Source organism: Mustela nivalis (genome assembly GCF_964662115.1).
Source record: "Mustela nivalis genome assembly, chromosome: 7".
Taxonomy (NCBI): Eukaryota; Metazoa; Chordata; class Mammalia; order Carnivora; family Mustelidae; genus Mustela; species Mustela nivalis.
In genome coordinates, this window is record NC_139026.1 from 142,793,080 (window position 1) to 142,814,591 (window position 21,512).

The 21,512-nt window shown below is 42.3% G+C and overlaps 1 protein-coding gene across 5 annotated transcripts in view; it reads right to left on the reverse strand.

Moving 5' to 3' along the window:
* TASOR2 (transcription activation suppressor family member 2) overlaps positions 1-21,512 on the reverse strand; it is a 79,167-nt gene that overhangs the window by 25,515 nt on the left and 32,140 nt on the right. For 4 of the 5 annotated variants that reach the window (XM_082742322.1, XM_082742325.1, XM_082742323.1 and 1 more), the window contains 11 exons: positions 18,558-18,649; positions 16,548-16,685; positions 16,275-16,399; positions 16,176-16,195; positions 15,986-16,085; positions 13,972-14,072; positions 13,184-13,287; positions 9,895-9,967; positions 9,737-9,799; positions 5,139-5,858; positions 1,333-1,575 (listed from right to left, as the gene is read on the reverse strand). In XM_082742322.1, coding sequence (XP_082598448.1) covers positions 1,333-1,575; positions 5,139-5,858; positions 9,737-9,799; positions 9,895-9,967; positions 13,184-13,287; positions 13,972-14,072; positions 15,986-16,085; positions 16,176-16,195; positions 16,275-16,300 — 1,450 coding nt within the window. In that variant the 5' untranslated portion in view covers positions 16,301-16,399; positions 16,548-16,685; positions 18,558-18,649. The remainder of the gene's footprint in view (positions 1-1,332; positions 1,576-5,138; positions 5,859-9,736; positions 9,800-9,894; positions 9,968-13,183; positions 13,288-13,971; positions 14,073-15,985; positions 16,086-16,175; positions 16,196-16,274; positions 16,400-16,547; positions 16,686-18,557; positions 18,650-21,512) is intronic. The other variant, XM_082742324.1, reaches the window with a different exon arrangement.

The following is a 21,512-nucleotide window of genomic DNA, read 5'->3' on the forward strand; positions in this document are numbered from 1 at the left end:
AAAGACAGGACCAAGACACATCCAATGATTAGGGAGGAGGATGGACTTGGTTCCACAGTGTTGTCAAAACCCCAGAAGGAACGAAAGAAACAGAGAGCTGAGGGAAGATCAGAAAATCGGGAAAGGCCTCCGGAGGGCCTCGCTGTGCAGAATGTGGTGCACAGAGCAGAAATCGGGCGACGCCTGAGGGGAAGTGCAGAGTATGTGGCAGGGCAGGGCCACACCCCGAGAGCCAGAAACAGCAGGAGGGAGGAGGGGAGGTGTGGGCAAGGCCTCCTTATGAAGCGCCCAAGAGACGAGTGGAGTTTGCATTTGGTAGGTGTGTGTCTCAAAACCGCAATCACTGGGTTTTCAAATCACAGGACAAGCTCTTAAAAAAAACTGTCACTCATCGAAAACCAAACAAAACGCACAAAAAATCCTTCTGTCATAAAACAATATGAAAGATACAGAAAAAAACACAGTTATCCTTAATACCCAAACCAGCAAAACAATGTTTTCTAAATTCCCACTAACCGTGAGTTTTTTTAAAAAAATCTAAAAATAGGTGAGGGAGAAAGCAGAATTAGAAAATTGATAGGTATACAAAGGTATAAGGACATTACATTTTGTTAAAACAAGAAAAACCACACACATGCACCCAGCAGGCCTCAATACCGAAGATGAAGTAGAGTTAGAGACGCCACAGGCTGGAAGCAACACGCTGCGCGGCCACACAGATGTGGGGGAGATAGGACAGGGACGCCACGTGCATGTGCGTGGGAGGTGAAGTCTACGGGGACAGCGGGGCTTTCTGTCTGGCAGTTGAAAATACGGAACTGGAGCAGTCGGGCATTTATTCATACAACTAAAGCTTTACTATTCACTGAAGCAAAACTAGGAAAGTAAAACTGCTTTTAAAATTAATCTAATGCCTTTTAAAACCAAACACAGGGTTCTGGATCACTGAGTGTCTTCAATAATCTCTAACTCCCTTTGGACACATAAACTCAACACCTTCTACTTTTTTAACTGATTATGGCCCAGAAAAATATTGTCAGCTACTGCCTGTGTGCATTTAGTTATAAGAAAGCCTCTCTACCCTGACCTCTCACATTCAGGCTTTATGCAAGCCAAAAAGCAGGGTCTATTTTGTGAAGGCCTGAACCTGCATGTAACAGATTTATTTACAACAGGAAGCCCACCTACTTAGCCCATTTAGCGTTCGAACTCAAGGAAATAGCAGGAACTGTTGGTAAATTTCAGCTGTTCTTAGATTATGTCAATACACTATCTTGTGATCTCAATTAGTCCGCATTGCGGTGTTTAAGTCGAAGGAAGAGTGTTTCTTACCAGGTTGTGGCTGCTTCCTGATTCTGGGATTCTGATTGCCTTTTACTAGGTTTACCCTCTTCTTTTGTGGAGATTTCTTCACGGGAGGCTTAGGCCTTGGAACAGTTTCGACTGGCGATTTCTCTTGTTTCCTTGCCCTCTTAGCATTCGTTGCCACTGGAGCATCATTAGAAATGGGAGCGTCTTGGTTTTTCCTATCCAATTGGGTTGTCTGTACAAAGTGTGCAGCCAGCACGTCAGCACCTTATGTAGAAAACATAGCATGTTTTAAGGGGTTCGGGCTCCAATATTTATCAGCAATAGCTTCTCCTTTGACTTTTTTTGTTTTCACAGGGAGGGGGTAACTTTAGCAATAGAGAAGAAAATATAAATTTGGGGTATTTCATTAAAAGATTTTTTTTTTTTTAACAAAGCATGAGTTAAAAGAGCTCAGATAAATGGAAGAATAGGATTTTTCTAAGCGCCCAACTATATATATAAGCCTGTCAGGTGAAGAAGAATGTCAAAGTATTAATTTTATAAAAACAAGGCATGACTTAACTAAAGGAAAAAAGTTCTCCATAATCTTTCCTGACTGCTGGGGCAGGTGAAGGCTGAAGAAGGTAGCTCGCCGCACTGGAGAGCAGAGAATTCAATTTATAGAAAACAACACAGCTCCCACAAGGTAATGTAGATGAAACTGCGATTGCACTGCAGAGAAGGGACTATATATATTCATAAAGAACCAACTTCCAGACTTCACTTGACTATTCCTAAATACCCAAGTCTTAGCACCACTGGAAAAATCATTTTTACAGAGCAGACAGAGGAAGCTCCACTAAAGAATCCGTCACCTGATTTTTAACTCCCTATAAGTCTCTTATGATGGCTCATCTCTCTTACAAGGAGGTACTTCGCTTTGCTTCTCACACGGAAAGGAACAGCTAGGAGGCAAGTACCAAAAAAAGCCTTGTAACTACCTGCTAACTGAACAACAGAAAGTGTTTCAACCTTTTAAGAGTTAAAAAAAAAAAAAAGGTATGTTCCCTTTGAAAACTTTTCTTACTTTCAGCTGTTGCCACCAAAAAATTTAGTCCCAAAGGTATCAATAAAAATATCACACAAGTGTTGGTAAATATTTTAAAATTATGTTGTACAGAAAACACTGCAGTTGACCCTTGAACAACAAGGTTTGAATGGATTCCTTTTTAATAAATCTAAGTACACTGCTATAAATGTACTATCTTTCGAGTTTCTTTTTAAAGATGTATTATTTGAGAGAGTGCACACGCATGTGTGCAGGGATGCGACGGGAGGCAGAGGGGAAACGGAGAGAGTCTCACGCAAACTCCACACTAAATGCAGAGCCCATCGTGGGGCTCAATCCCATGAAAACGATCATGACCTGAGCCAAAATCAAGGGTCACGTGCTTAATCGACTGCACCATCCAGGCGCCCCCCCTTATGATTTTTTTTTTTGAAGATTTTATTTATTTATTTGAGAGACAGAGAGAGTGCAAGTGAGAGCGAGGGGGCGTGGTGCAGAGGAAGGAGAGAGAGAATCTCAAGCGGACTCCCGCTGAGCGGGGCTTGATCTCTGGACCCTAAGATCACCACCTGAGTCGGATGTTTGACTGGCTGAGCCATCCCAGGGGCAACCCGTCTTATAATTTTCTTATAGCACTTTCTTTTTTCCAGTTTACATAATTTTAAGAATACCAGGTATAATATATAAGACATACAAAGTACATGTCAACCAGTGACTTGTATTATCAGTGAGCTCCTGGTCAACAGGAATTAAGTTTGGGGACACAAAAGCTATAGAGATCTTTCCACTGCATGGGAGATCGGTTGGTGCCCCTGAAGTCCATGTTGTTCAAGGATCAACTGTATTTCTAATTGAGAAAAGGGAACATGATACTAGTTTAGTAAGGTGTGATGACTGTTAGTGAAATGTAGAAAAAAGAGACCAATTTCATTTCATTCCTTTGGAAACTGAGAAAGGAGTGTTTTTAAAAAAAAATAAAATAAAATAAATTTGGTACACTTCCCTGGGTCTAGTTCCTGTCCTCCCTACTCAACTATTACAAGTAAAAAAGCAACATGTGTTTCATTTTCAAGACTTCTCATTCTACTCCAGCTATTTTCTAAAAATTTTAGCACAAAAAAGGCAAAATATAAATCAAGTAGGGAAACAGTTGAGAATAAAGTGAGAAGAGAAAGAAAACAGGATGAGAGGGCCGAGCGCTAGGGGAGGCGCCCAGCAGCTGCACAGGCGGGAAGACCGCACACAACCCAGGTCTGGGCGGGAAAGAGAAACACGGCACGAGGTGACCCTACAGGGACCATTTGCATCAGTCAACGCCATGTTTCTCAAACTTGCAGGGACAATTCATTGGTGGACTATAAAATAAGTTTAATGGGTTGCAACCAGAATCCGTTCTTAAATGAAACAGAAGAGAAAATGCTAAATTGCACTAAGAGAAAATGCTAGATTGGGGTGAATGTTCTTTGAAATTTTTGTTTCAGTGAATCATGTACGCATTTGCATGCACTAGACTGTATGACATAAAACACTTCTTACAGGGATGAAATTAAAAACACTAGAGAGACAGTGACAATATGTACGCTGGTGACAGACTATCTGGCAGCTCGGAGGAAACCCAGTACGGCGGCCGGGAGCACACTCGGAGCAGCTGTACAGTCCGAGTCACTGCTTTATGCCGCCGTGCCTGCCGTCGTCCTCACACACGTGTGCGAGTGCACACACACGCCTCATCTCTCAAGCTACAGTAAGCCAGAAATAACTGTCTGTTAAACCGCAGGGCACAGCCTGGATTATCTAGAATCCTGAGGATTTAGATAGCTCTGATGTTTTCCTCTTTAGTCACCAACATTTCTAAACCCAAACATGATGCGTCCAGTTAGCACGCCTTCTCTGCGGAGGGCCGCCAGCACGCACTTTCAGCTTTGGTCTCAGTCACAGCTGCTCGTGTGTGCCAGCAGGTGTGCAGTGGCCAGAGACAATAGGTAAACACTTGGGGGGCCGGTGCCACAGTGGGTTGACCCCTTCTGTAAGGGGCTACGAAGCATGCGGTTCCCTGCTTTTAAGCAAACTATACTGCACAGAACTAAGACAACTCTGAGCCAGAATCACATGGTTTGCTGCGCTGTTTGCCTCGGCGCATCTGACTAGACACTAAGTGGCTCTAGACGCTGGTTCTCGCCCGACTGACAGGGGGAACAAGCCACTTGTAGGACTGTGTCAACATACAGGTCTCTAGGCCTGTTTCAATAGGTCTATGGCAGGATCCAGCTGACTATTTTTAAAAGTCTGATACACAACACACTAAGGACAGGATATCTTGCCCCAGGCTGCTTTAGGTTTGGAGAGTCCAGCATGCAATTTCCCTCTTGACACAAGCGCAAACTACTGGCTATCACGTCCCGCCGCGCTCGAGGAGCCTGGTCTGTGAAGACCCTCTCCTTCCACCGTTATCCCTCTTCCCAGGACAGCTTGGACACGGAGCTGCCACGGCCTAGAATGCAGCGGAAACCAGTGAGTGAAGGCTGGAACCACTTCACAAATGAAACACGAGCCTTCGGTGAGGGCGCTTTCAAGGTATCTAACAGTTTTTCTTGATCTTCATCTGCCATCTAGATCGGTGCTACTCAAGTACACAAATCCCCCAGAGAGAAATGTTGGTGTTTCCACCAAACTTCTACCCGCTACTGCCCAGCTGGGGGCGCGCCATCAGACAGCCTGTGCTGAAAGCACCATAGCTACTACTCATGCTCATTTCATAGCCCACAGAAACCGTACTAACCTCTTTTTCTTTTCGGAAGCAACGGTCCTTTAACTAACTTGAGAGTTGTTGGAGAGCTCGAACCCTTGCTCGCTCCGGCGGGATTTCTTTTGGGGAAGGGACGGCACAAGTGCACCCTTTTGCTCGGCACAGCTGGCGGCGTGCTTGCCTTTCTCTTAGGCTGAACTCTCAGGTTGGATGCTGCACTTAACGGAACCAGAGATCCCCGCCTGGCTTTAGACATTTCTTCAGGGTTTTTTTTGGTTTCAGTTTCTTTTCTTACTTCCACCTTGGAGTCCAGAAGTTCAGGATCTGGAGTCATAACTAAAGAGAACCCGGCATCACAAACTCCATCTGAGATGCAAGGGGACTGAGGACGCTCTGCCAAGAAATCTAACGCAGCAGACACTTCCAAAACGTACCCACTGGGATCTGAAAAATAAGACTTCAACTGAGTTAAAGACTGTAAAGGGCACTTTTCTGCTGGAGGAGCCAAGTCAAAGCCATTGGACAGTTGGCCAAAGAATGTAGTCTCTTGAATTCCATCTTGGGAAGTAGCAGTCAACGCAGGGCCTTTGTCTGCCTTGCACAGTTCTTGGAAACTATGCTTTATTAATGTGTTTGGACAGACTCCTTCTTCAGTAAATGACTTCTTTGCTTCTAGCAGGGCACAATTAAGGGCAGGTATAATAGGTGTCACCTTCGATGAGATGTCATCTTCACCTTTCAATTCTTTCAGCCCTAGAACATATACACATACATTCAAGCCTCAAGTTTTATCTTTTTTTTTCCCCCCAATTTTACAAAAGCATGCAGGAAGAAGATGCTTTAGTTTACAAGACTATGGGATGGTTAAATATGGTAGTGTTTCAGATGGGAACTTAACTGACAATTAACAGAAGACCTATGGGTACATTTAATGAATATATGTATCTATTTACATGAAATCACTCTCACACACGCACGCATGCTCGCGAATCAAAAATGAGTGATTCCAGTGCGACCACTGGGTTAGACTGAGGAAGGCAGCTCCATTTCATCTGACCAGGAGGCTAGCATGAGCTCAGGGGCCATTGCAGATTTGCTTTAAAGTACTTCCGATGCTCATTTCCTGCGTTTAAAATCGGTCCTACCTATTTAGCTTACTTCAAATTCTTTTTAAAAAGTTACAATGCAAACTTACTGACCTACAGAAAATAAAATCTTTAAGTAACCCCAAAATATCATGGTTACTACTGGCATTAAAATGAAATAAGCATTTTTAAAAAAATAAGTTAACTAAACTGACTAGTCTTGTGTTCCACTCTCTTTCCTTGGCTCACTCTGACTGAAATGTTACTTTTTCAGCAAATCAATAACCTAAAGGAAAATAAACAGTAAGAGGGGGGAAAAAGGGAAAAGGTCAGATCACTGGGGAAGTGGCTCATCAAGTCCTAGAAAAGGTAAGACATCAGTAACTCTTAGATTAAAAATCAAAAACAAAAACCAGAGATGGGGTGCCTTGGTGGCTCACTCAGTTAAGCTTATGCCTTCAGCTCAGGTCATGATCCCAGTGTTCTGGGATTGAGTCCAGCACTGGCTCCCTGCTGAGCAAGGGTACCTGTTTCTCCCCCCCCCCCTCCACCTGCTGCTCTGCCTACTGTGCTCTTTGTCTCTGTCAAATAAATAAAATCTTTTTTTTAATTGTATTTATTTATTTGATAGAGAAATCACAAGTAGGTAGAGAGGCAGGCAGAGAAAGAGGGGGAAGCAGGCTCCCTAATGAGCAGAGAGCCCAATGTGGGGCTCTATCCCAGGACCCTGAGATCATGACCTGAGCTGAAGGCAGAGGCTTAACCCACTGAGCCACCCAGGTGCCCCAAATAAATAAAATCTTAAGGAAAAAAAATCTTAAGGCAACAAAGGCCTCGTGTTAGTTAACTGAGTTATGCCACTCTTTTTAAAGAAAAAGTAACTGCAAAATTAAAAAACACCAAGTTAGTCCTAGCTGAATACACTTGACCTTGAGCCTGTATTATGAAAAGGAAAAGAAGAGCAAATAAGAATAAACAGGAAAATGTAGCTAGACATTAAAATAAAAACCCCTTTCTTTGAGTAGTTCATCATTTAAAAAGTAACAAGTGAAGGAAACATAAAAAAGTTCTTACATGGAGCTGACAGTTCAAAGTCAAGTAGTATTTTTCTAGACAACTTCATTATTTCAAGAAGGAAACAAAGTAATCTGTAATAAACTTGACAAATCTACGAAAAGGAACTTTTAAAGTCTGCTAGGCAAAGTGTGCATTTAAAACCACCACACAGGGTTGGGGCGCCTGGGTGGCTCAGTGGGCTAAGCCTCTGCCTTCAGCTCAGGTCATGCTCTCAGGGTCCTGGGATCATCGAGCCCCGCATCGGACTCTCTGCTCAGCGGGGAGCCTGCTTCCTCCTCTCTCTGCCTGCTTGTGAATTCTCTCTGTCAAATAAATAAATAAAATCTTTAAAAAACCCAAAAACAACAACAACAAAAACCCACCACAGGGGCCGCCTGGGTGACTCAGTCTTTGAGCATCTGCTTTCAGCTTGGGTCATGATGCTGAGGTCCTGGAATCAAGCCCTGCATCAGGCTCCCTGGTCAGCGGGGAGCCTGCTTCTCCCTCTCCCTCTGCAACTCCCCCCTGCTTGTGTTCCCTCTCTCGCTGTGTCTCTGTCAAATAAATCAATAAAAACTCTTTGAACCTCTGAATGCTCCCACGTATCTCAAGGACCACAGAGGAGGATGTGAGCAGAGCAGTGCAGCCGTCCACTGTGCACCGTCAGGAGCCCTGTGCTGCGCCACTGCTGGTGGTGTGGGGACCAGTGTTCCTCATTTGGCTGGAAGTATGTTTAAAAATAAGGTTGGGGGCGCCTGGGTGGTTCAGTGGGTTAAGCCTCTGCCTTCAGCTCGGGTCATGATCCCAGGGTCCTGGGATCGAGCTGTGCATCGGGCTCTCTGCTCTGCAGGGAGCCTGCTTCCTCCTCTCTCTCTGCCTGCCTCTTTGCCTACTTGTGATCTCTGTCTAATAAATAAATAAAATCTTCAAAAATAAATAAGCAAATAGATAAAATAAAAATAAGGATGAAGTCCAAGCTCTCGCAGGTGACAGGGGACAGTGCGGGATCGGGGCTGGAAGGCAGCTCAGGAGTCTGCTGTCTGACCGTGGGCAAAGCCAGGTCTCAGTCCATCTGCTCTGCACAGCCCTTATGCGCAGACCTGTTGTCAGAGGCACTGAGCCAGCCAGCCCTGGAATGACAGCAGACACGGCAGAGCTTGAGAATGGCGCAGAGCTACTACTGTTGTGTTCTTATACCTGGTAATGTCGGTCTTCGTCCAAACTGATGCCCAGGATGGTACAGTTCTCTGCTTTGAGTAACTGAACACAATTTCTAACAAATCAACTTTAAAAACATTTTTGTATTGGTTGTAGCTTTATAAATGCTATATATAGAACTTTGTGTTTAAAGATATACAATGTGGGGCACCTGGGTGGCTCAGTGGGTTAAGCCTCTGCCTTCAGCTCAGGTCATGATCTCAGGGTCCAGGGATCGAGCCCCACATTGGGCTCTCTGCTCAGTGGGGAGCCTGCTTCCCCCCGCATCGCCAACCCCCTGCCTCTCTGCCTACTTGTGATCTCTCTGTCAAATAAATAAATAAAATCTCTGTCTGCCTACTTGTGATCTCTCTGTCAAATAAATAAATAAACAAAAGATACACAGTGCGATTATAAAATAGGAAGGAAATATCCTCATAGGACAAAAAGAAGTGACTCATTTACTTTCACTTATTTGTTCAGCAAACATGGGTTTTTTTTTTAAGCTTATTTACTTTTTTTTTTAGTACTCTACACCTAACACGGGGATTGAACTCACAACCTGAGATCAAGAGTCCTCTGCACTTCCGACTGAGTCAAAAGGGCACCAACATTTGCTATTTTTCAGCTGCCTGGCACCAGTAGGTGATAGGGATACAGTAAACTACAAGAAAGGCAAGCATTAAATAATTATACAAAGACACACTGAAATGATACTACTGATAAGCCTGGAGGTCGCACTGAGGGAAGAGTGGTAGCAGGAAGCAAGAGTGCGATATTAAGGGGGCCTGACAGACAGAGTAACAGGCTCAAGGGGTGCTTCTCTGATTTTAGTCCTTATCTCCCCCTGCCGCAGAGCCCTTTCAGACTTGGGTTTCCTGACTGCCCTCTGAAATTTCAATACCCAGTTACACCTATTTATACACTGTAGGAGTAATTTTTTGGCCCCATGAGCCAATCTGTGGTCCCATAGGGCTCAATTCAGCTGACGAAGGGGAGGGAGAGGAGGCGTCTGGACAGAGGGAGCTGTGTCTGTGCTGCTAACTCGCAGGGAGATCCACTCAGGGCGTGCTGAATTTGAGGATCACCCGCGACATCTAAGTGAACGTGTCAACAGGCACCTGAGTTTGGGCATGTAAAGCTCAGAGGAAAGACTGGGTGTGCAGAGGAGAAAGAGGGATCAGCCAGGGAGGTTAAAGGAGAGCGGCTTCAGAGCAGCAAACAGCAGGGTCAAGTGGTGCTAAAGTCACGACGAAGACTGAAAAACATCCCCCAGACTGCGAGTGTTCTTACCTGCTGGAAGGGACGGATGGGATAAATGTAACCCACGCAGACCCATCTGCTCGTCTCTGAAATCTACACAGAATGAACATCATAAGAAAGTTAGGCTGTTGATCTTATAAAACAAAAATGAACATACTGAAAAAGGTTTTCAAAAAAGTTGTCCTTACTTGTTTCTGGTATTAAGGCTGACGAGGTAAATAAGATGAAAAGCCCCGAATCTTCTAAGCATTTGATGATTGCCTTAAACATTGGGGGAAAAAAAAAGGTGAAAAAGGTTCAGTCCCTCTCTCCTTCTCCCTCTACCACACTCTGCAAAACAATTCTTGAAATGTTAGTGTTTGTAAGAATCAGGAGAAATTTTGTCCCCAGTAACAGAAACTGCAAATTCCTTACTGCTCAAATAATCTTGGCCCTGTGAGACCTACATATAAGAACCGGAACATCAAGGCTGGTTTTAGCACAGTGTTCAACTCTGTAACAAATCAATTAGAAACGACACTTCAGTTTTTTCATTAAGATGCTTGACATTTCATCCTGCTGTCCAAATAGTCAATCTGTTACCTTCAGCCACAACAAATTCAAGGTGACTCAGACCTGAGATTAGCGATTTAAGCTCACGTTTACACAAAAAATATCACAGAATCCTGGAACTCAAGACTGGAAGACGCCATCCAATAAAATAATTCTTTCTACTGCATCGTAAGAGAAGAAAATAACATAATTAGGTCCTGTGGCAACACGAGATGCAGATAAAAATAAATTCTTCTTGTTTCCCTCTACGACAGTCTTCAGGGATTCAAGGAAAAAAAAAATCCTGAAATTTTCATGTTTCCAGTAACTCTGGGAATTTTCCCCCAGATAGTGGGGAAGTTACCTAAAATCTGCCGTTGCAAATCATAAAGATAACAGCTTTTCCATTCATCACCATCTCAAAAGTATGTCCGTAACAAAGAGAAAATCCAATATTCATATGGTAATTTTTCAGTTAAAAAAGAAACCTAAACAAAATACACCATTTTGTTTTTTTAGAATACAGTGAGAAAACATTCTTTTTCAAAATTTGATAGGTCATAAAGCCTACAAATATGGGGAATCAACACATTACTCAATAACAAAGTATGAAAAAAAAGACTTCTGATGATTACATCCACAGGAATAATCATTTCATAGGCTTCTGTGATAGTCCCTGGACACCTGACATTTTCTGTTTTGTTTCCTCCAGTCTTACACATTCTTTGATGGTAGGGACTGTTTTTGTATCTGTGCTTCTGATGCACAGAAAGGGCTAAAGAAAAAATTACTGAATAAATACACCAGTAGTTATATATACACAGAGCTTTGGTATCTGGTAAATTGCAGGTATACTTCTGGCTTCATTTTCTACTGCTGTAAAGAGTGATAAGGGAGTTAGCTCTACATTGCTCTGCATTTTAGTTTTGGGATACAGATGAAATGTGCAAATAAAACAGAATTATGTATCTTATTCGTCTCTCAGAATATGTACTGTAAGGGCTAAAGTTCCTATTTTAACCTTTGTGGGGAGAAATCATACAATCTTTTATGTATCTACTGGACTCTTCCATTTACACACAGAAAAATACAGCCATACATGTCCTTAACACCCTGTTAAAAAGAGGCCTTGGTCTGCACCATTCTTGAAGGTCAGTGTTCCAGGTACAAGCCCACATACACTTTATTTAAAGGGCATCTATTGCTTACCCTCTATATACAGATACTTAAGATATGATAACTGCCCTTAAGAAGCTCAATGTCTAGGTGGGGGGCCAGATATGTAAAAATTATTCATACAGTGATGAGGCAAGAAAAAAAGCATGGGAGCTAGAGACTATAATGCTAAGTGAAGTCAGTCAGAGAAAGACAAACACCTAATGATTTCACCCAACGTGTGGAATTTAAGAAACAAAACAAGTAAGCAAAGGGGAAAGAGAAACAAAACAAGACAAAAAACTGACTCTCAACGCTAGAGAACACACTGCTGGGTGTGGTGGGGGGAGGGGAAATCGGTGACGGGGATGAGGGAGCGCACCTGTGGTGACGAGCACCGGGTGTTGTATGGAAGGGCTGAGGCACTATATTGTACCCCTGAAACTAATATTACACTGTATGTTAACCAACTGAAATTAAAATAAAAACTTAAAAAATATAAAAAAAAAAAAGAAGAAGAAGAAGAAGAAGAAGCAGCAGCACAGACACTGAGGAGGAAGGACCTGACGGGACTGCGCTGTGTGCGTCAGGTCGCTGCTACTCTGGATATCATCCGCACTCAGAACAACACAGCCTCCGTCCCCTGGCAGACACTCAACGGCCACCCACTCAGCATCGGCCGCGCCCACCAGTTCCTCTGTGCTGAGCGGCAGCACCACAGATCCGCAGGACCGACCCCGGACCCCGGACCCCGTGTTGGCAGGTGGGCTCGGATGCCCTGCGCAAGTCAGGGCACCCCACTCCCTGTCAACTACTGGATGAGGGACATGCAGATGACACACACCGGCCTAATGAAACTGGAGTGAAGGTGGGCGGGGCTCCAGTGCGACTCCGGACGCACAGAGGAAGCATGTGGCCCGGGCAGCAGCCGCGGGACAAACTAGCATAAGAGCAGGGGGAGGTGAAACCCAGAGGCCTGAGCAAACTCTGCTTGAACTGGCCTTACCACCTAGAACTGAAAAGCAGCCTCTTCAGTCCTGTTACTGTTTAAGCCAGCCTGAGTCACCCTCACAAGTAACTCCAAGTGGCCCAAGACCCTTTATCTTCACAGCTTGTCCACGGGTCTTATTGTCACTTCTGATTTCTTGCTGTCTACTCCGGGGACAGTCCAGCCTGCCACTAACGGGCACACATGTTTAGATCACCATCCCACACTCACACTGTCTTCCCTGGGATGCTGAGGTCGCACCCATAAAAGGTCAGCATCTACTCATTCCCCACACTGAGGAGCCCTGGTTCACAAAAGGGATAGAAGTCTCCAGATTGTTACATACGTCTCACTAGCATGTTACTTTCTACAATAGGGAAATGGTGGGAGCACCAGCGTTTGATTTCTCTTTTTTCCTTACATACCTATAGATCAACACAGGTCACTTTTAAAGAAGCATCTCACAAGTGGTCCTTTAATTAATTCAGAAACGCCAGGGATCTACTCAATTATTCTGTCATAAAACAACAACAACAACAACAAAGGATTTGGGGAAAACTGTCCTCTTATTCTTAAAATCAGAGGAGTACAAACTGACCAGCGAGACACGAAAGTAAACTGAGACACAAAGAAGGATGGAAATATCAGACAATAACTGTTAAGAATATGTCACATACTGAATGATGAAAATCCTTTCAGCAAACTAAAATAAGTCACTCCAGGCATAGTCAATGAATAATGAGATAGCAATTTCTTCATTCAAGGAAAAAATAATAATTACATTTTAAATCGGCGATTCTTACCAATTGCTTATTTTTGAGGTACTCCGTTAGTTTATCTACTTCTCCCCCGCGTTTGTTCACCAGTTCCACCTCATACGTCCTGAAGCACAAATCTCGGCAACAGACTACGGAGCGAATCAGAAAAATGGAACATTTCTTACTTTAAAATGCTATTATGCTTTTTTAATAACCAAGTTTTTCATTTTATATGTTAAAAAGATGAAAAAATTAGAAACACTCCTTAAAAAACATTTAACATTCAATGGTCTTTGTTACAAAACTCCTCAATAAGAAGTTACTGTGTCAAGTATATGAAACAGTGCTTTCAGTAACATGGACTCTACTGTAGCAATTAACAAGACAGATATATACTATATAAATAAGATAAACATCAATGTTCCATGAATTAATCTAAATGACCAGGAAATTTCCTTTGCATGTTTTCTGCTTTTTTTCTTCAGTTAGAAGTACATAAATAAATAAACACCATCACCACAAAACTTCTGTTCTTCAAAGGCTTTGTTATGAGTTTCCAACTGTTTTAAGCATTTCTCTGCTGAACTCCCTCAGGGTCCTATAGTAAAGCTAGTCTCTGCCACCTTAAATGAAACTACCTTTTGGTTTCTAGTTAGCCTCCAAGGAACTAAATCACGGCAACCCTACAACTCTAATGAAAGGCCCTTCTGCAAATCACTTAGACCTTAAGATCACTTAAAACCACAATGGAGTGTGTATGCATGTACACGTGACCTAGGAAAAAAACTGAACAAAGCCCGGGGTGTGCAGTGTATCATTACATCTGAACAGACCTTTTTGCTCCAGGTAATTCTGTTTTCTAAAGGCAGCTTCTGGTAGTTTTTTCTTCAAAGATGACACTTTCATTACATACTTAAAATCTAGTTCGTGTGGTCTAAAACAAAACAATACCGTGCAATTTAATGAACATTTAAACCACAGCTTCACAATTTTTATTTTCTAATATAAATGCAAACAAAAATATCATAACAAGAAAGTCCTTAAATTGATAAAATCTGAATCAAATGTGAATATTTATAAGTATTATACATTTTCAAATATATGACCCCACAGACCATAGTCTTCAAATATGTTTGCATTTTTTGAATGCGTGTATTTTTGAGATTAACAAAATATCTAGATGAATCAGAAATTATGCATACTAGAATGAGAATTTTCAAATAATTACGCTATGTAAGAGTTAACAACTTTTGACAACAGTGAGCTGCTTACCATGCCGTACCACTGAATGAACCACATCCAGACTTTTGTACCACTTCCCCTGTGTTTTCTTTGAAAACTCACTTTCAAATACTTGTAGACTTATAAATGCCCTCCCTTGCTCCCTAACTATGTCTCTGTGTATTTAAAAAAGGACATTTGCTTATGTAACCACAGAACAATTAACCAAATCAAGAAATTAATAATGATATGGTTCCATTAATTAACTTATAGACCTAATTCAAATTTTGCCACCTATCTCACTAAGGGGCTTTATAACAAAAGAAAACGAATTTTCTTGTTTTACCATCCAGTCCAGGATTACACACTGCATGTAGTTAGGTCTTTTTAATCACCTTCAATCTGGACAGTCTCTTGATCTTTATCTTTAATGACCTTAGTATTTCTGAAGAATAGACTGTGTATTTTGCAGAATGTCTCTCAATCTGGGTATGTCTGATGTTTCCTGCTGATTAGATTGGCAGGAATACCACCTAAGTGACACTGTGTCATTCTCGATGCATAGCTAGGAAACACAGGACATTTATTCCATTGCTGGCGATGTTAACCATTTAGTTAATGGTTCTAGCCACTTCTCCCTATACTCATTAGCTGTACTCCGCAGTGACAATGAACTTTCCCAGCTCTCCCATTTATTTATTTACAGAATTTGGTTGTTTGTTCTGCTTTGTTTTGAGGGAGAGCGTGTGCTGGTGCAGTGGGTGGAGAGTGGGAGTCATGGTCGGAGGGAGAGGGAGAGAATCGTAAGCAGGCTCCACGCCCAGCGCGGAGTCCAAGGCCGGGCTCGATCTTACAGCTCTGACATCATGACCTGAGCCAAAATCAAGAATCGGTCAGCCAGATGAGCCACCCTGGGACCCCTATTCACAGAATTCTTACTTTACTCTCTGGATTGTAATAATCTTCAATCCTCCCTCTTAAAACAGGTCAGTCAACAGAAAGAAAATAAATTCTGATAGCACTACTGTTTTCAGCTTGTATTTCAACAAAACAGGTATATCGTTCAATAGTTTCGGGTGCAAACTAAGAATAGACTAAATAAAAACATTTCATAAGATGCCCTTCACAGTGCCCCAGAAGCACATAAGTCAGTAAAATGCAAATATATGTAATAGCTACCCTACTTAATAGTGGTCTAGGAAAATCAGCTCCTGCAACTCTTAATAAAGAGCCAATAATAGGGCCTATCCGCTGCATCTGCTATCTAGGCAAATCCAGTCTGTGTCTTGGGAAAGTCAAACATCTAGCAACAATTTAGTTCTGTCTGTGAGGTCATATTCTCATGAGTGGATTAAGACACTAAAACTTCCAAAGTGACTTGTCAAAGATTAATAGATTACAAAATAGATTAATAGATCACAAAACTAACTATTTCAAAGCCAAGGTCAGAATTTGGACCTGAATGTAAGTTTCCTGTGCTCTATACATCAACCCCAAAGTACTCTAATTAAAAATCAAGTACCATCGCTTTGTTTCACACCAGTACCAACAAACAAGACTTCAAAATGAGAATTAAACAAAACAAAACAAAACAAAAACAGTAAAGGACACGGACTCAATACTTACAGTTGCGTTGGAATAGCTGTACCGTCAGAGGACCAAAGAGTCACATCACACAGCAGACAGCCTTGAACAATTAATTTGCCTTGCCAGGAAGAGGACAGAGCTTTAAGACATGAGGAAGAAAGAAACTGATTATTTATGAGCAAAACACTTACTTAAAAAACATAAAAGAACCAATTAAACAATGTCTTACCATTTTCACTGAGTTCAAATCTAGGGAAAAAGGAAAGGCATGTTTATAAGAGCAAACAGAACAGATCCAGTAAAACAAAGTATGTACATAATTACTTACATGCTTTTATGGGCTGATGCTGCCATCCTTTTAGGCTCCCTGTACTGGAAAGCTACAATAATATAAGGACAGACCTGCCTGGGTCGCTCAATAACAGAGCTGCCTGAAACTTCATAGAGGTAATACTGAAAGAAAAGAAATACGGATTATCAGAGTAGCACTGTGGAACACTGTTGGCACCAAGTTTCTCTCTCAACTCCACCCAGTCCTGACATTTAATACATTAGATTCAGAAATGTAACTCGAGAATAATTTATTCCCAGGTGACTATACCTGACTCAGTTCAAATGCGCGAAAATGACTCGTCTTGTGAGAAACCTTGTTAGTATTTGCAGCCACGTGGCAATCATAGCCAGAAGATGGGCTAGTATAGTTAGTGGTATAATTCTCAGACACAAACTTGACTCTTCCCTAGAACAAAAATATTAAGACTAATCAGATGGCTTCAAAAGGCAATAATCTTACTCTAGGATTCATTTAAAAGTAGCCTAATAAGTAAGGATGTGGATGTGTTTCAAACAAATTGTGTTAACAACTATGGTTCTTAGAGAATTGTCTTAAGGCAATAGTTTTAATTACCTGTTAGTCTCTTAAAACTGCATTGAAAAATTTGGTATGTATGGGCATCTTTCTGAGGTAAATGATCACAGCTTTTATCACATCATGAATCATCCCAAATTTAAGAGAACCATTTCAGTAAAAGAAAAATTACAGAGCCCACCAACTGAACAGATAAGCTTAGTCAATGACTGTAACATAAAAGGTGACAAATGAAATCTAAAATTTCACAAGATGAGTTCTCAAACTGAAGTATTAAGATACCAATTGTAGTTTTTAGATAAAGGTATTTCTAGCATGCCAGGACCCAGTAAATCAGCAAGGAGCAAATATACAGTAAAGTGCTTAGCCGGACCCGATAACTGAACAGTCGATAGTTCTTCCGATTACAGATTTCTCTTCATCAAGAGTTACGTGTCTTTTGGAGTGAGGAAGGGAAGGCAGTCAAGATTTCCATACAATGAAATAACATACAATGATTTTAAAAGCTGTTGTGAGTACTATAATGACATGGAAAATACACAAAATATATACCAAAATGAGGTAAAATTATAGGGAACTTTTATTTTTATCTTTATAAGAAGAATCTAATTTGGGGGTGGAGGGGTGTTAAGGTCGTGCCTCTTCATTCACAGGACCACCAGGGGCAATAATAAGAAGCCAAAGAATATAAATGGTAGTTCTCAGTGAGCAATCACAACCTGTATCTTCACCCTCTCCAACACTTTATGATGGCCGGTATGTCGGGCATGGCTGGCTTTTGAGCAGTAAAGTAAGGAGAACTGAGAGCATATAGGTAAAAACTGACCAGCAGTAGCCACCAGACAGGGGGTTACAGGGCCAAGGATCCCAGCACGAAGCACAAGTGACAGAGGCACGACACCGAACGAGGATTATGGGAGCCGCAGCCCATCTACTCCACTAGCTCCCCTGCGGGAGGACAGAGGGAGCAGGAGCAGGAGCAGGGATCCCTCGCCAGTGTGATACCACCGTCCCTCTAGTTCTCGGGGACAAACTTTAGAATGTGAACAGTTCACATACAAAAAAACACATCAGTAGTATTGGTTTATAATCAGAGAACTCGGGACAGTAAGAAAACTAAAAATGAAGCAAAAACCAAAACGAGACCAAAGAGTATGTTCTCACAAAGCCCACCACTCTCTAGGGTCAGAGTTTTCCTAGGAACTACTTGAGTAAAAACTATTAAATTTTGTGATTCACTCATACTAAACTATTTGAGGGTATTTAAGAATTTCTGAGATCAGCAGTTATAGACACCACATAAAACTGGGAACAGTTCTGGATGCTGTAGAGATAAAGGAAATAAGGTTCTCTTACATCAACAATTTAAACCAGAAAAGGAAAAGTCCCTTTCTAAATTCCTCTTCTAACTGTAATCACATTGTTTTTACAGGTTGCAACTTATGTTATTTAACATTTAAAAAGTGACCACTGTGGGCCAGGATGAGAGGAATGCTTTTTACTGATTAACTTATGTATTATTTTGAAAGCTGTTTTGTTTTTTAAAGACATATTCATAGATCATCTATCAATCGAACAAAAAAGCTTTATCTTTAAAGGAAAGCAAGAACAGCAGTTATCTTTTCTGAATTTATAGCTGTCTCTGGTGACTATGATGCAAATGATCTGCAAAGAACATTATCACAGACTGATAACCTTTAGTTTTTAATAGAAAAATCACATAGAAGTGCAGTTGGGCTTTACCTTAATTAGGTTAAAAATTACAACATAACCAGACTTCCCATGATACCATGGTCTTGCATGAAGATAGTCTGAGTATTTGGAAATATACACACCTATAAAAGTATAAGATAAAGATTAATTCACACTTTAAAAGGACTGTTTACGCAAGTACATTTCACACGTAGGGCTACCTGTAACTAAACAAGACAACACAGAAGACAAAGAAAAGTCAACAGTAAATTGTTTTGAAACTGCTTACCTTTTAAAAACTGTTCAAGATATTCTAAAGGTATGGAAACATTAGAGCTAAGACAAGACAGGATGTTATCTGACGGACAACCAATGCTCTAGCTGGGTACAATAACTAAAAAGGGATACAAGTATCACAATTCTTGGTAAATTCTAAGTTTTGATTTTTTTTTTTTTTAAGGCAATCATTCGACAAAAAGTCCTAACTATAGCACTCCGATTCTCAAGCTATTTTTTGCAAAGAATCTCTTACAAGTACTCTTCTTTAATAATTAGCGCTAAGGTCTGCTACCTGGCAGGTTGTGCTGGGCAGCGGTGGCACCGAAGTAAAGAGAACAAGGTCCTGCCTCGCAGCAGCGTATGCCGCTAGTCTGTGAATTTCCAGTTCAGGTGATAATCACGTTTGTTCTATCCTCCACTGCAGCCCGCCGCAGCCCAGCATGTAGTCTGTACTTAACTATCTGTCAGACACACGTAGCCGAGGACACAAAGAAATGGAAATAAGCATTATATCTCCTTAGAAAAGGAGCTCTTGAAACAGAGGAACGAAGTTCTCAGAGAACAGTGAGCACAAGTATGGAAGCGCAACCGATTATCAACTATGCAGGAGGGCGGGCCGCAGTGTGGGGAGCCGGGGAGAAAGTACAGAAAACTGAGGCTGAAGGGGAAGGGTGGAACTGAGCGGTGATGATCTCAGCCGGACTGGCTCTTCAGGGGAGACCTCACCCCGCCGGCAGCAGAGACCCGCAGGCATTTTCAGGGCAGACTGCCAGACTGCCGCTTCCAGGACACTGAAGTCTCAAGGCGGGAGAGAGGCTAGAAGCAAGGCCAACTGGGAAGCTACTGTCAGAGCTGAGACAGAAGAGGAGGGTGCCCAGGTGGCAGCAGCAGGGGAATGGCGAGGGAAGAACACATCCCAAAGAGATTCCTAAACTGAGGCAGCTCTTGAAATACGAGACACCGGCGAGACACCAGCGAGAGCACTTGGATATCCTGGAGAGATCAATGAACTTGTGGTCCGAAGCTTGGGTTCCGGCACCAAGTCATTCACTTCCTACTAATAACCATGCGACTGAGGAGCAGGTAACCTGGTAGGGGGGCGGGGAGGCTTGGACACCTAAGCTACAGGGTCCTCAGGAAGATTTAAAAGATCCATAAACTTTTAAAGCTATAAGACACTACATTCGTAAAATATTACTATGATACACAGAACTAACCATTTCTATTTGAGCCCCAAACTATAAAATACACATGGGCAGGGGCGCCTCGGTGGCTCAGTGGATTAAGCCGCTGCCTTCGGCTCACGTCATGATCTCAGGGTCCTGCGATCGAGCCCCACATCAGGCTCTCTGCTCAGCAGGGAGCCTGCTTCCTCCTCTCTCTCTGCCTGCCTCTCTGTCTACTTGTGATCTCTGTCAAATAAATAAAATCTTTTTAAAAAATAAAATAAAATAAAATAAAATAAAATAAAATAAAATAAAATAAAATACAATACAATACACATGGGCAGCAGTGCTATTTTCTTACCCACCCCAGAACGTGGTTAAGAAGAAATAACGGTACATGTATTTGTTAGGAATAATTCGGTTTCTACTCCGGCACCCCACTGAAGCCAGCCTCTTAAACATCAACCATATAATCAGGGATTAGAGTCATGTAGAACAAGGGCCTTATATTTTAGAGATGAAAGCTAAAGTATTTACTTGTAATTTACTTTCCCATTCTTTAACAACAATATTTTGTTAGCCAAATGGAGGAATAACGCAAACCAGATCTGTTAAACCTAGGGGATCGGTACACTACACCATCCTCTCTTCCTGCATTAGTTATGTCTTATGCGTTAGTTATGTTAGTTATGTTTCAATGAAAAAGAGTAGGGATAAGAGAAGGTTTTATGGAAGATGTTATCAGGGTTATGAACGTATTCCCCGTCACGGCCTTTAGAAGACGTGAATGTAAGTTTTAAAGCATTTTTGTGTCACACAAAGTGACCCCAAAACCCAGCAATCCCACTGCTGCGTCTAGACCTAAAAGACAGCAAAACACACGTCTCCACAAAAGCCTGTACACGAAGGCACACAGCTGCGCCTCCCTGATGGCCAAGAAGTGCAAACCACCACAGGTCCCTCAAGCACTGAAAGAATAAAGAAAACGTGGTAAAACCACACAACGGAATATCACCCAGCCAAAGGGCAGATGAAGTGCGGGTACGAACTGCAGCGTGGATGAGCCCTGAACACACTGAACCGGGAAAAGGAGTCACAGAGCATCACGGAGGAGTCCGTTCATGCGGAACGTCTGAATGAGGCGGACCCGGGGTGCTGGAGAGCAGGTGAGCGACTGCCTCGGCCAGTCGTGGCGGGGAATGGCTTGTCACTGGGAACAGGCACAGACTTCTTTTTCGGGGACAAAAAGAGTCTGTGCTAACAGTAGCACTGCTCTATGAATACATTAAGAAAAGCTGACCTGTATACTTGAAATGAGTCAATTACAGGCTGCGTGAATTCCATCTCAACAGAGCTGTGAGAAAGTCAGCAGGAAGCAAGCCACTCCTGACCTCCACGCTGGTAGCACCCAACCGTGCTAAATACCCGTGCTCCTCCCCAGTTCTTCCTCCACGGGACTTTCTCCCTACCCCCTGGCCCCCAGGTCCCACACCCACCCACAGTCCTGTTCTTTCCCTTCAATACTGTCTCACACAACAGGACCTTTGGCTTCAACCAACAC